At 36.6% G+C, this 15,992-nt stretch overlaps 1 protein-coding gene across 1 annotated transcript; it reads right to left on the minus strand.

The window, feature by feature from the left end:
• Nucleotides 1-299: 299 nt before the first annotated feature.
• On the minus strand, nt 300-14,727 carry LOC149957365 (glucose dehydrogenase [FAD, quinone]-like). The gene is made up of 5 exons (XM_090166993.1): nt 14,724-14,727; nt 14,135-14,280; nt 3,178-3,352; nt 1,318-1,540; nt 300-450 (listed from the first exon to the last, which is right to left on the minus strand). The coding sequence occupies exons 1-5, from the start codon at nt 14,725-14,727 to the stop codon at nt 315-317; spliced, it is 684 nt and encodes a 227-aa protein (XP_090023119.1). The 3' UTR covers nt 300-314.
• Between the last annotated feature and the right edge of the window lie 1,265 nt (nt 14,728-15,992).

A 15,992-nucleotide genomic window follows, 5' to 3' on the forward strand; every position in this document is an offset into this window, starting at 1 on the left:
TATACTTTATTTTTTAGGGACCGAAGATCATTTTTAAGTAAAAATTCCAAAACAAGGAAATGAGAATCGATAATTTTTGTAAACATTCCGGCAAGTCCACTTCGTAAGTATAAAATGACGTTAGTGTGAAAAGCGAGCGCAAAATGGTTTTTCGTTCATATCTTGCGCGCGTGTATTTAGCCTTTACCACATATAAATGTAATACTAAGAGAAGGCACGAGTTTAAATATTCTGACGTGAAGGAAATCAAATTTTTGGAAATAAGCCATACCCAACGATCGTCTTTAAAAAATTTAATTAATTAATGTCGAATCCTACAAATTGTGCTGTTTCTTGATCATATCTGCCCCTTTCTCGGCGATCATCAGAGTCGGGGCATTCGTGTTGCCAGATGTCACCACCGGCATCACCGACGCGTCGATCACCCTCAGGCCATCCACTCCGAGTACTCTGTAAATAAATGTTATGTCACTGTAATTCTTTAGCAAGCGTGAAAACTCTTCTTCTTATCCCTCTATTGGGAAAAACCGCGACTGCGCAAGTGCGAAGGTACCGCAATTAGCGGCCATAATTACAAAACAGCAGAGCTTATTCTAATCTTTAAATATGGCCCCTTATTGTGATACCTTCGCACATTCGTAAAGTGTTACGTTTTGGGTAATTAATTAATTACTGGTGTAAAGATTATTTAAGAAACGTTTTATCGGAAACGTCCAAGCTTACACCAGGTTTTCCTGACTTTTAGTTTAATTAATTTTGAAAAAATAAAGTGTGGAACAAGAAGCGTGTCAATTAATGAACTTCTGCTGTCCATTAGATTCGATTGTTAAATTTTTACTCCGTTTCAAAGTTTAAATTGAACTTCATTCAGAGGTACCTCTTGAAACAATAACAGGTACATATTGGGTTGTATGAAGTTGAACGCAAACCCGGTTTCCTGAATTAACGGCATTCAAAGTTGCTAGATGACTTGGGCGTAAGGTGGTGTCTTGGTTATTAGCCTAGCTGATAATTTTTATAATTATTATGGTTTAATTTATAACCTTTTTTCCACACAGTGTAGGGCGACAATATTCTGAGAAGTAACAATAATTAATTCAAGGTTGAAGGTGCTTAGGAAATATCTTCTTTGGAAAAAGCACAAATATGTTTTTATTTAACTAATTGCTAATTTGATGTATCTCAGATTTTATTTTTAATAAAGTAACTGTTATTCCAGTGTTAGTGCTTCGTAAAGATAAAATTACCCACAATATGATAAAATATCGTTCAACGATAAAGCCAAAGAGTGATTCTTTGATTGTTCAAATGCCTTACTTGAGGTCGGGATCCACAACGGTAGTATCGTCTTCCTTGGCTCCCATTCTGCAGGTACAACAGCCATGGTATCCAGGCACAGTAAACGTCTTAGCCACGCAAGCCAGGTACTCCTTGCTGTAGAGTACAATGCCTTCGCAACCTACTAATGGTTCCGCAATTGGTTTCGAATCAACTCTTTGCAAAGGTGGAGAGTTAATCATCTCTAAGGCGAACTGCAGCCCTGCCACATAAATAAAACGAATTGTTTTAGAATAAGCGATTGCCAGTAGTACTAATACCGCAAAATTGTAAATACGGCACCTCCTATTCTTTACATATATGTAATATATTTCGTTTTTTGTATGTAACGTATTCGTGGCTTCAATTCTTAAACGATTTTGACCAAATTTTGAATTCGACATCATGGCAGCCCCAGGAAGGTTGGAGCCCATATCATATTAGTACCACTTGATTTTCTCCATCATGCTGACATGAATATCTTCATATACACCCATGATTATAGATCTGGCTATACCCTTCACAGCATAGCCTGTCGCAGGGGCGGTGCCTTACCAGTGGCGCCGCCAGAATTTTTTCCCACGTAGGAACTACAATTTGGGGCCCCCTCTTGCACACCAATTTTTAATATATTTACTTTACCGTAAGTAACATAATAAACATAAGTATGACACTACCTATTTACCTAATGCATTTTTTTAATAATAGTCTGTTTCGCCATTGACAACGTAAATTTTTATGTGACTAAAGACTAATAACTCTCGGCGAATTCCTCTTAGTCCTTGGAAATCGCCGAGTGATACAGCCAAGGCGCATTAAAAATTGAAATGCTTTCAAAAATTTAAATAACGCTTACTTTGTGTGAAAATATTAATGCATTATTATATCAGGAGATGGTACGACTATTGAGTACACGCAATATTTCTTGCCCCGCCCCCCATATAGGGCAGTCACGAAATAAAAAGAGAAAGTGAGTCACCATTTTTTTCTTTGAAATAATACACTACATGTCTACATCTCTGCTACTGACGGTCATTTCATAATAGTCGTCAAAATATAGCGAAGATAACTATATAAAAGCAGAGATCGGCGGACTCTGGGCTCTAAAGAGTCCGAGAGCTATTTTTGGGCGCGAGCTCCACTCTTCCGGAGAAAAGAGGAAGGAGAAGTGACGCCCGCGTAAGGCACCCGTCGCGTTTTTGTTTAAGCCCTTACCCCCTGGTAATATACAATGGGTATTATCCTTTTAAAATGGAGTAAATATAAACCAATAAAATATGTGCATTAGTTGATATTTAAAAGTTTGAAATTTTTCAGCAACTTCTCTATTAATTCGGTTACGGAAAATTTGCCAATATGAAAAAATGGGGCCCCCTTTTTTAATAAATTTGGGGCCCCCTCTAGTTTTCCACGTAGGCACGTGCCTACTCGTGCCTATTGCTGGCGGCGCCACTGCTGCCTTACGCTTCACCAAAAGGCATTTTTGTGGAGAAGAAATGAAGACACGTGTATGGGGAAAGTCACTCTCCAATTGGCCCAAAAATAGCCAATGACAACTAGGTCTAGCCGTACGACAGAGCGCCGATGATGGCGTAGGTAGACCGTTTCCTGATTGGCTATTCTCGGAACAATTGGAGAGCGGCATTTAAAGCTAGGTGGTCTAATTTCATTGGTGGATGTGAATACATTCATGCTGCTAGCTAGCTGCTAGTGTACTATATTTACAGAGATATTTTCTTGAAAACCCCTCGCAGGACGGCGATTTTATTTCGGTGATGACGTCATCTTGAATAGTTCTCAATAAGGCATTTACTGAGCTACAACCAATAGCACCACACAACTACGGCCATTATAACGTACCTGCAATCACGACGTCCAGGTCGTCCTGGACCTGAAAGAAAGGAAAGTTAATCGCTGGAGGGTCCTTTGGGTTGGTCGATTTGATGGACACATCTCCTCTGGTTTTCGGATGAAGTAGTTGGACGTTCGCCGTATACACGTTTGCCAGTGCATAGGCTCCGTAATTTAGGTAGTACTTAAACAATAAAACCAAAAAGTTAAAATGCATACGGTTGATAATTATGCACGTTAGAAAGAGCATATAAAATGGCAATCGGAATTTTAATAGAGCTATAAGTAATAATAATCAGCTAGGCTAATTCCCAAGGCACCACTTTAGGCCTGAGTCATCAAGCGACTTTGGAAGCCATTAATTCAGGTGGCCGGGTTACAATGCATAGGAGGGCGGTGACAAGCCCTACATGCCACGCGTTCGAGGCAACAGCTCCCTACACTAACTACACTGTTAAAAAATTCGTTCAGAAGACGTTCAACATAGAACAGTCTGTTCAAAAATGAACGTTAGCGTTCTAAAGGTATGTAACCGAGAACGGTGTGTTCAAGATATTTTATTTCGTTCAAATAAGAACGAATGCTCTTTCGCCCTCTGGAGGAAGGCTTGTAAACTACACAATAGAATAGATTCGTTCCAATAGCTAAGAGATCGTTTCCCTTAGAACAGGTTTTACACACAATCCTATATGGATTTCTTTGTATTGGTTTGTTGTCCATGTACTAACATATAAGAGTGACACTTTCAACGTATGACCAAAAGTAACAAATACGTGTGACACTATTTTGCGGAAAACTTCGTATGGCCAAAAGTAACAAACAAGATTAACATACATAAAGTAATAAATGAGTGGTTTAGAGTGCGCTTTGTTATAGGTAGTTTTTTCGTACATTATTATGTTGTTTTAAGTTAGTGTACTGGTTGATTAAACTATTACTCGTAGTAATTTATTTACAGGGTGAGTTAGAACATGTTGTTATGAAGTTGTTTTTGTAGTTGTATGTACAGTGTGTTTGGAAATTTACAGAAGATTAAATTTCATTGTTCTTCACTAGCGACTCAAATGGCGTTAGGTCTGTAACGCTGTTTCTCAGAAACTTCCCCACCTATTGAAAATAAACTTCACACTAATAACGATATAAATAACCTCCGTGTCCTAACGAATGGGAAAACGAAAAAGGGTCGTGAAAGGTCAGAATTTATAGGACACGGACCGTTTTTTTAAAGTATATTTTTATTTGATTGGCAAGGTAGACGAAATACGTTCGGAAATGTAATTGCCCAAGTTCCAGAATTAAAATTTACAGAAAATATTTCGTATTATACTGCAATTTGGTTCGACGTTTTCAGCATAGAAATAAATTCTAAAATCGTATGTTACCAGTTCTCGGCCTCTCGGCTGAGAATAGAATGTAATATCTTTTGCGCTATGAAAAGGTTTATTTGTTTTACGCATATAACTTTCGTGGTAGATATTTTAATCGTAATAAGATGGTTGTAGTTGAGGTTGGAACTAAATTCAAATAAACTAGTTTTAAGCCTGGTTTTCCTTTTCGGCGGGCAATTGGTTAGGTTAGGTAACTTTTATTAATTTAGCAAGATGAACCGCCGGCAGGAGACATGAGCTATAACTTTAGGTACTCTTTGTATTGGATAATGATAAAGCATTCCAAGTCGAACGAGAAAATGATCCACAGCGAACGACAAAGCGTTCCGCGGCGAAAGATAAAATGATCCACGGCGAACGACAAAGCGTTCCACCGCGAACGACAAAACGTTCTAATTTGAACAAAGAAGGTTTGTTCAATATAGAACCTCTTAAGTTCAATATTGAACCATCAACCATCGTTCTTTATCGAACGAATATTTTTTGTTCATTTTAGAACAAAATGGCGTTCTGCTACAGGGACAACCTTCTGAACGGCGATTTGTTCAAATTAGAACAATTTTTTTTAACAGTGTATTACCGTTAACCTCAACAAGTTTTTATGGAAGGGGAAACAAACGGTTTTATTTAGCGTAGTTTTCTGGGCGACGAGAAAAGAGATCAAGGTAAAGCTGAGCGTTGTAGGCGTTTTAACGGGGACTTGTCAGCGGTTTTAATAGGGTTGTCAAATATGCTGGAGCAAACGCCAGTGACACACTGCGGAATCCTTAACCTCCACCGTTACGTCTGGTGGTAAAGCTCCCCACCAAATCATTTGAATAAAGTTTTCTAGTTGACCTTAAAATATCTCAGTCAACAGATAGTGTTTGAAAGTTTTGGACGAAGGATAAGATAGGAATAAGTGGCAGTCGTTGTCTCAACTTGTCTGCTGTTATTTCTCCCATTGTCAATATCTGAAGAGGCCCCAGAATAGTTGGTAATAGGCAGACATGGGCAAAATCACGAGTGATTCTAACAAATCACTCTCGCTCAAGAGTGGGAGTGGGTAAAATAATTTAGTTCACTCTCGCTCAAGAGTGGGAATCGGTAAACACAATTTAGTCAACTCTCGCTCAAGAGTGGGATTGGAACAATTTTTTTATTGCACTATCACTCTCGCCCAAGAGTGGGAATAAAACATTATTTTTATCGCACTTTGAATTTTTTACCACTCGTCGAGTGCACTTTCGTCGAAAGAGTGAATTTATACAAGGTCATCATTTCCACTCATTTTCTTGGCAGGACATCTGCAATTTCCCGGCGGGAAATTCGAATTTCGTGTTGGAAATAATCTCGGAAATTATACTTTAAGGGAAAGGTCATTCGATTTTTTTTTATTATTAAGACTACGGAAGTTACATACATAAGATTTTTAAACCAATTAACATCTTTTAAACCCCACGACATATGCGTAACGCTTGTGCGTAGTGGGGTGCTTATTTGGTAGCATTTGCTTTTAAGGTTTAAGTATCAAGGGTCGTATTTTAATATACAAGTGAATTTACAAAAACTTTACACCAAATATAAAACTAACGGTAATATTATTGTAGACAATTGTTAATTTCAACATCATGACTCAAAATCCATTGAACTAATTTTTTTTTTAAATACAGTAGAGTTACATTCTGTTTTTATGCTCAACGGTAAAATATTGAATAGCTTATATCCTAGGTACATTGCTTGTTTTTGCGTTTTAGTTCTGATTAATCTCGGCAGTTTAAAATTCATAACATATGGTAGTCGAGTGTTTTTACAGCTCTGAGACAGATAATCGTCTGCAGTTTTATATTTTGAAATGTTGGTTAAGATATTTTTGACAAATATCTGTTTCAGCGTCATAACCCTAAAATTCGCATACGCAACTTTATTTGAAAAACAGTATGGCAAGTTTAAACAAGTTTTAACAAGTCTATTATGCGTCTTAATAAGTGGGTCTAGAACAGTATTATTTGCACAACCCCATGTTATAATTCCATAAGAAATCAATGATTGGACCAAGGCTAAATAAACTGTTCGTAAAATATTAAAATTTAGTACACGGCGTAAGAGGCGAAAATTATACATTAGATTTTTGCATAGGTTATTAACATGTATTCCCCATTTTAAGTCTTCATCTATTAAAATACCAAGGTATTTCACGCTTACAACACCATCGATTGGTTTACAATCGACACACAAATTATAATTATTTATACACACTTGATTACAATGTCATTTTAGACCATTTAGCGATATATCCCCCCTTCGACTGCCAAAAGCAACGTATTTAGTCTTTTGTATATTTAAACTTAAAAGATTTTTATTTAGCCAGTAATACGCTCTGGAAATTATATTCGTAGCTTTGATAAAAACCTCATCCCATGTTTGCGCGTTATGAACCAGAACCGTATCATCCGCAAACGCGTTTAATGAATCGGACACATCGCCATTACATAGCTCATTCACATTAAAAATAAAATTGGGCCTAACACAGTTCCTTGCGGAATTCCGCGGGTAACTGACAATGGACTACTTAAGACATTTTGTATCCTAACTATTGATTCTCGCTTTGATAAGTAACTTATAAACCATTCCAGGGGAAGACCTCTAATTCCTATTTTATCAAGTTTTTCTATTAAAATTTTATGACTTATCGTGTCAAAAGCTTTAGCTAAGTCCAAAAATATAGCGACTACTTTTTGATTTTTGTCGAGCGATTGATAAACGAAATTAGTGAAACTATATAAAGCGTCACTGGTACTCTTACGAGATTGAAAACCATATTGATTCTTTGATATTATTTTGTTTTTTCCAAAAAGTTAACTAATCTTTTTTTCATAGCTTTTTCTAAAATCTTTGAGATGTGACTAAGTAGAGAAATTGGTCTGTAGTTTGTTAAGTTCATTTTATCTCCTGATTTAAATATAGGTACAATTATAGCAATTTTTAATATTTGTGGAAATACGCCAAGCTGAAAGCTCAAATTAATGATATGTACAAGAGGAGTGGCTATAAAATTCTTGACTGTTTTTAGAGTTTCTACATCAATATCATCGATTCCCGAGGAAGACCTTTTTAGGCTATTCACATGGTTTACGATTTCACTTTCATTGACTGGTTCGAGGTAGATACTATTCCCGTTAATAGGATGCGCTTCCTCGAAGTTGACTACATTTTGATGATTTAAATCTTTTATATTTTGAGCCATTTTATCGCCTATTCCCGAGAAATATTCATTAAAAGCGTTTGATACTGTCCGAGGTTCTTGATTAAATTTTACTATCTTATCATTAATTTTTATCTGTTTAGTTGCTTGTCGGTCTTACTTGGGCAAACCTCTTTAATAACACGCCAAATTTTAAAAGGGTCGTTCTTAACATTATCAATTTTTGACCTATAATAGTTGTCCTTGGTCAGTCGAAGGAGGTTCGCCAATCTACGTCTATAAGAATTGTAATATTGCAGGAGATGATCATTAAAAGGCTCCTTCTTAAGTTTTCGGTTTAGTTTGTCCCGTTTGCGTATACTGATTATTAAACCGCTAGTAATCCATGGTTTTAAAGGTTGATATTTTTTTATGTTAATAGCTTGTTTTTTAGTCCCTAACTTTGCTAGGCCAACGTAAAATTTCAAGGAATCAATAAAGTTTTTTATAGCTAAGTCAACATTATTACAACTCAAAACATTATCCCATTTTTCAAAACTTACCAATGTTGCTAATTTACAGTAATCTATTTTGGTTTTTGCGTTATCTCTGATTTTTAAAAAATCACGCGACAAAATTCTTTCAAAATTCAGGTTTATAATTATCAACCGATGGTCAGTAATGCTAGAATCATAAATCAATGAGCAAGTAATATTTTCAGTATTGCATATGGTGGATTTAACAAAATAGTGATCTATACATGTATTTATATCGCCTATAGACCTTGTGTAATTTGTCACGTAAGACATAAATCCGTATGAGCTTAACATATCCAAATATTCTTCATTTATGGTACCTAAGGTTGTATCCATAATATTGATGTTAATATCGCCGGCAATCACGCAATGTTTGAAATTATAGCTTTGCAGCTCTATGTCTAAAGCGTTTAAAAATTCTTCAGTATTTGAGTTAGGTGATCGGTAAATAGGTAAAATTCGACATTCAGCGCTGTTTTGTTGGTTATTTATATTTTCGGTAATTAAGTCTATTTTAATACAGTTCGCAGTACCAAGGGTTATCTCGGTATTCAGGAAATTTATCCCTTCTTTAATATAAACCACAATTCCGTCGCACTTGTTTAAAAAGTTTGTTGTTGGTATAACATAGTAACCTTTGATCTTATAAAGTTCAATGGGGACATTTTCAAGCCAACACTCAGTTAGTATAATTATATCAGCAGTATTATTAAACCCATTTAGTATTACACAAAATTCGTCAAAGTTCTTAGAAATGCTTCTTATATTTTGTTGAAAAATTTTTAGACCGTTTAATTTAAAAAACTCATTACATTCATTAATTTCACTTAATATAAGTTGTTTTTTATTTGTTAAGTTTTTAGTATGCAAATTATGGAGTAGTCGAGCCATTTATATTGATAAATAATTAATAGACCGAAGAAAAAGTAACATTGAAACATTGCGTAAGATTATTAAAGGTCATTATAATTTTTTATTCTTACTGCCTTTGAGCCTTCGTCTTTCCGCATAAAAATGTCTCCCGATGATACCCAAACAAACTTTCTCTTATTTTTTTGAGCATGGATTTTTGTGTCATATAGTAGTTTTTTATTATACGCGGTTAGTTGGTCGTTTACGTAAATCGGTTGGTTTGGAAAAGCTTCATGAATGTTTTTAGCAACCATGCCATCCTTCCTTTTTTCTTTATAGGCTTTCATAAATTGTTTTTGAATTTTTTCGTTAGTGAATTTAATAATAAGTTTACTTGGCTTAATCTTATCTTGACCTATTTTAACTTTGGGTAATCTAAAGCAGTCAACTATTTGATCTTTTTGCAACTCTACGTCTAAAAACTCGGCTAATAAATTAACAATATTATTGACATCTTCATTCCTAGTTTCATCAATTCCAATTATTTCAAGGGTATTCTTTAGTTGGTTTTGTTCTAATATATTAATTTTACTATCCATGAGTACAACCTTTTTCTCTAATAAATCATTTTTTGACACTAATTGAGCGTTCTCTCGTTGTAAACTGTCTAAACCTTTGCTGAGTGTCTGCAATTCTTTACTAAAATCATCCACTTTTTTGCTACAATAGTTAACAGCGTCCTCAAAGTCATTAAGCTTACGTATTACCAAATTAAATAAACAAATGGACAAACATTAAACGTTTTATAAATCAAATACATATAGTTTGTAGCATTTCTATAAAAAAACAACAAAAAAAAAACATAAAAGGTTGTGTTGCCCCTCGGCTCTTTTTTGTAATTTTGTCTTGTACATGTAAATTTGGGAGAGGCTCAAAATTAATTTTTTAATCTTGTTTCTTATTTGATCGTTAATTTAGCGATATTTGGTAAGAGCACGTTGAGACCAATCGAATGATACCAATATCAGGTCATATCAATTTTCAACGTCACCGGAAGTGACGTCACGTGGTTCGTTTTTCCGGAAAGCCCCCACTTTGTTCCGTAAGACAAACAGTTCTTTATGACAAATCACTAACCTGATTTAAAAATATATTGACCCACTGTTTACCTTCTCACATGCTTATTTTGCCATGGGCTCTGGGACTATAAGTATACGCTGAACGATTTAAGCTAATGATATTCTGTCACAGAGTGAATCCGTAATTGGAGATTTCGGAACCCAAAATTGATGTCTGTTTGTATATACGAGGCAAATCGAGAAAAATAGGATATTTCATACTTATATCGTCGAAAGCAACTTATGCTAAAAGTATATAAATGTACTACTATACTTATCCCGCGAAACAATGTTATTTTATAAAAAAATGTATTCCTTGGGACCCGGAAAAACCTTTACTGGTGCGCCGGCCCGCTCTCAGCGGCCCTAGCTATAGTATAACCTTGCACCAAAACAAATACCTTGTGACGCTTAAGATTTCATCAATAATAGTTGAAAACCCCATAAAATAAGATGGTTAGATTTCAGTCAGATTAAATAAAATTATTCGTACTAAATTAAAATATACCGCTCGGAATTTCAAATTTCCGCGATACATTAGGGGTCGAGAAAACAAAATAAAAAGTGAACTCCGTGACCTTGGCCAGATTCACTTTTACTCCGAGGCCGCACTCCGCGAGTGTTTTTTATTGTCGAAGAGTAGAATGAGAAAAGTGAAGGGCAAAAAATATAAAGAGTGAAAGTCATGACCTTGACCAGATTCACTCTTTTTTTCCGAGGGGCACTCGGCTTGTGAGGAAAAAGTGAAAACTCCACTCTTGCGAGTGGAGTTTGTTTTCGAAAAGTAGAGTGAATAAACTGGAGGGCAAAATCACTCCCAAAATTTCACTCCGAGTTTTGCCCATGTCTGGTAATAGGCCAATTGCGCAGTTCCCATTTCCGCAAATGCAATTTCGCGGTTTTCCATTTCCGCAGTTTTCCATTAGCGCGTTTTTCATTTGCGCTTTTTCCGTAAGCGCAGTTTTCCACTTGCGGAGATATTCCATTTGCGCGGTTTCCCAATGGGGCTGTTTTCCATTTGCGGAGGTTTTTCTATTCCGCGGCTTCTCAGGACCTGAATATTCTATTTTAAGCAATTTTCCTTGAAATAAGATTTTTTCAGGTAGTTTATTTTTAACGTAACCTTGTTTACCATCCAACTGTGCTGCTGGTTTATTTTTAATTACCGGTCGCGCTGTCCATACCAATAATTTAAAGTTGTTTGAAGTTGACATATCGGTTGTTGAATTATTTTGTTGGGAATAAATCTTCGGTCGACAAGCGAATCGTAGCTTCTCAGCCTTTAGGCTACTAGAAAATGTAGTATCTGCAACACTGAGGACAGTATATTGGCTGCTATTTAAATTTAGTGCCTTCCACCAAAAATGCACCTTTTTAATTGCACTGCATGTTTCCTAGGGGTCAGAAAAAATATTTTTTAACGGTTAGGTTAGCCGGGCGCGCCGCAGGCGCGTAGGCACCGTTTTCATGTAGGAGGTGTTCTACGACAGAGGCCATTGTAACGAAATATCTTGGTATTGGCCTCTCACATAGGACGTAACTGTCCTATGACAGAGGCCATTCCTACGAAATACAGGACGCTTACTGTCCTATATTGTAGGCCATTTCAACGAAACATTTTTATATAGAGGTAGTTATATCAAGGCTAGCGCGCAACAGTTAGGTGAGCCGGGTGCGCCGCAGGCGCGTAAGCACCGTTTTCATATAGGTGTTCTACTACAGAGGACGTATATTGTCCTACGACAGAAGCCATTTTAATAGTGGTGCTAAGATATTAGCAGCATTTTTATCTGAAATTGAAACATTTTTTAATTCCTGTTTATTTTAGATTTTAAACATCGTTTTTATTTTTTATCATTTTTTATTGTATCGTTTTCATTGTGCCGCCTACAATTGTTTAAGAGGTATGGCCATCATTAAAGTCGTCCTTAAAGCTGGAACTGTCAGTAAACAGTTACTACACTATGATCTTAGCCTAAAGGCCGAGAAGCTTTAAGTCGCTGTTGGACTATATATATTTTGAATTATTTTCCTAAGAGACTAATTCAACGAATGCTATTTTAACTAAGAAAAACCTAATTTTGTTTGGTATTTACAGCCCAACCGGACATTAAACAAACACTAGCAGCGCAGCTGGATGGTAAACAAGGTAATGTTAAAATTTACCTGCCAGAAATAACCCTTTTTATAGGAAAAAGGATTTAAGTCATAAAAATCCCCGCAAATGGGAAAACCGTTCAAATAACAAATCTGCGCAACAGGAAAACCGCGCAAACGGGGAAACCGCGCAAACAGGAAACTGCGCAAACGAGAAAACCGCGCAAGCGGGAAACAGCGCAATCGGGAAAAAGCGCGCAAATGGTAAATTGCGCAAATGACAAACTGCGCAAATGGGGAGCTGCGCAAATAGCAATTCCGCAAATGGGAAACGCGCAATTGGGAACGTGCGCAAACGAAAACTGCGGAAGTGGGAAGTGCGCAAATGGAAACTGCGCAAATGAAAACTGGGCAAGTGGACCCAAACCGAATAGTTAATAGTTCGTTCGGGTCATCTAAAACCTTTTTGAAGCCCATATGTAGTCACCTGCTTGAACTACTTCCCCTGTTAACAGACATTCCTAAAATCTCCGGAAAGCAGAATCTTTTTTCTTTGACGATAGACGCGAGTTCTCTGGTTTGCCCCTTCTAGAAGCAGTTTTTCTTCTACTTCCTCGGTACGCCAAGCCTTCTGTCGTAGGCCAAATAAAGGAAAAACACCTAAGATGTCGTGCGCCTTCTGGCAGCCACCCCTGCGTGCAGAGAACTAATACGCCAAGCCCTAATCAACATAGAAATGTATTAAATGACCAATTATCTGGGCTACCATTTTCCAAATTGAAATTGTGACCGTGAATGCTTTTAATTTTTATTTATCGCCTTGACAGTTTCAGAGTTATGAAATTTCAAAATATTTGGGCGGCCAAAAGCCGAAAAGGCTATCGAGAGATTGTTATATCCTATCTTTGGACGTATTGTTTATAACGTAGTTTCAGTATCAAGTCACGCAAAGTCACTCATGCTTTTTTCCACAGGGAAAAAAAGCGCCTCCGAAACCCCAAACGGGTAAAGCGATCGAAAAATATTTTTATACCCTATGTATTTCTGAGAATTCAATGGCATCGTAAGAAAAACCGCGCCAAAAAATTCAGCGATGGCAGTGCTTTGGGAAACATGATTGAAGGTGACCTATATGTACTCAAAACCACTTAAACCATTTAAAATTGACCCCACAATATAAAATCTTTCCTACCGCAATTTTGGGCAGGCCTTCACGTAATGTAGGATAACAACAACAGAGTGGTTAGCGCTTTCGCCTCGCAGCAGGAGGAGCCGAGTTCGATCCCAGCTTGTGGCATTGGGAGAAAACTCGGAACAACTCCTGCGTTGAGTTTGAAAGCTCCCTCCTTATTTTGTTTGAGAATGGCAAAGTTTTCATAATAATTGGTAACAACATCTACGAGCAGCTGGGGTATGTTTTCTGCTCCTAGATAACATGTTGAAAGCCCATTTACCAGCTAGACCCATAATTACTTTATCAATGTCAAAAAAGGCATTTTGTATGACTTTTTATAAATATGCTTATAAATTATTAATTACAGTTGCAACAACGGTTGCATCTTCATTTTCATATTTCGCTGCTAATAAAAGATATTTAGAAGATTTAAGGTTGTTACTCGCCACTTGTGAAATACTATTTATTTGTAGCTTACTCGCTCAGTACAGAGCGATTCACAGGGAGTTCTTACTCAATCAGGCGTCAGAAAACGTTTCTTTTAACATGTCTGACTTCAACTCTCTTCGTAATGAATAAAATGTTTCTTTAATCACAGTAACTAGAAAAAAATATGTAATATCTGAAAATGAAATTACTTTAGGTTTGAGGCCATTGAAAAGGCTGAGAACTTGAGTGAATGAAATTTCCAGATCATTGTAATCGCCGTCTCTAGATTCGTACTCGCTCTTAATGAAACCAACAGAACTCAGAAATACAGAAGTCAGAATTCCTGTCAATGGACCTGCAATTATTAATGATTTTAAATGATAAGTTTGAAATACTAAAGTGTAACTTGATAGGGTGTTTTCATGGATACTTAGCCCACGAGTCAATCACGCTTAGAAAAAGTAACCCAATTTTGCTTCACTTCCACCCAAATCTGCACGGATAATAAAATTACATGTCACGTTTGCACCCTCCTGACAAAAAGCTGAACAAATCATAAGTTAAAACCCAAATTATAATACATTCAATAAAGTTAAACAGATCATAAAATGAACTGCCGTGATATAATAGTAGGCGTATAAGATATGAATTATTATCAAAGAAACCAATTAAAATTTCACTCATGTGTGGAAGTCGTTTAATTTTATGCTCTTACTGAAATTTGGGAGCGACTACACTTTTTTAGGATCAAAATTTTGCAGTGGTTTTCAAAACTGGCCCCAAAATTACATTAATTACGCATAAGAGCCACAAGCAGTGTATACGCGCCCTTGCTCCAGTGAAAGATCTGGTCTCTAAAGTCTACTCCGCTTCAAAGACTGCAGACGAGAGGATCATGCCGCCAATGTAAGCTGTTTTGTAAACCAGTAACAAGTACTTCAAAAAATATTGTAAATGTCCCCAATAGTGCCTTGTTTTAACGATCGAGAGAAGAACCACGTAGATATTAGTGGTTTAAAGCTATGTTTTACATACATGGTCCGCTTAGTCCTGATTCCAATGCATTTCCCACTTTGAGGCCACTGGTAACGTTCACACTATAAAACAATCCACTGGCTAGAGCGTGATCTTGGAAATTTTTGCCAACAGGAAGGTCCGATTTCACTTCTATCTGAAATTCACAAAATATCGCATTCGAAGTAAACAATAGAGTATTTGTATCACAAAGAAGATACAAAGTCGATTAATATACATTAAATTTATCCAGTAGCTTCCGTGGTCCAACTCCGGATAGCTGCAGTAGCTGAGGACTGTTTATCACTCCAGCGGAAATGATGACCTCTTTGGTGGCTGCGACGTACTCTGCTCGTCCATTGCGCAACACGAACACGCCTCGTGCAACATTGTCAACGTCAATGTCCACCTGCGATTGGTTTAATGACCACCCATCAAAATTTGTCGGATAGTTCAGATTTGTTAAGATGTTAATATTTAATGATATTTCAAACTAATATTATTGATAATTTTCCAGCCCTATGACACCAAGATATTTGTGCAGTAATGAGGGTTGAAAAGCAAATCACAATACGCTACTCATTTAAAAAGGTTGATACATCCCATATATTCTACGAGCGAGTGTTCATCAGCTTTTTATGAACAAAACGTTAGTCCAGTCACACATTCTTAGTTAACTGACCAAATTTTTGGTAATAATAGCTCCCAGTCTTTCTACACGTTCCCGTTGGTCAAATTAATTAAGCATCAACTACATTCCTAGAGCTATGTCATCAAATTCCACTTGAATTTTATGTAACAATACAATACGCGTCGAATTACCAAGAACATATTCTGTTTTGTGCAGGGTACACTCTATACATTTGAGAAGAAAACAGAAAGAGGGAAAACCTTTATGGCTAACGTATTTTTGAGAATAACGAAATTGGATCGTTGATAGATTGGTCTCAAGAATGCCTTTTCGCTGCTGCAACGGTAACCATTCCTTTCCGCTAATGGACTCAGCGAGAAACCTAAAATCAAAATGAAATATTTTAATGAACACTATTTTAA

The sequence above is a fragment of the Leiobunum rupestre genome, chromosome 2 (genome assembly GCF_980474605.1).
Source record: "Leiobunum rupestre chromosome 2, qqLeiRupe1.1.hap1, whole genome shotgun sequence".
NCBI classification, from domain to species: Eukaryota; Metazoa; Arthropoda; class Arachnida; order Opiliones; family Sclerosomatidae; genus Leiobunum; species Leiobunum rupestre.

Excerpts from the sequence above, each read along its gene's own strand:
- LOC149957365 (XM_090166993.1), bottom strand. Across the intron at positions 3,353-14,134 it reads TCAATGGCCTCAAACCTAAA|TACTACCTAAATTACGGAGC; the intron begins GTAATTTCATTT and ends TTATTGTTTAAG. Across the intron at positions 1,541-3,177 it reads CCTGGACGTCGTGATTGCAG|GGCTGCAGTTCGCCTTAGAG; the intron begins GTACGTTATAAT and ends TTTATGTGGCAG.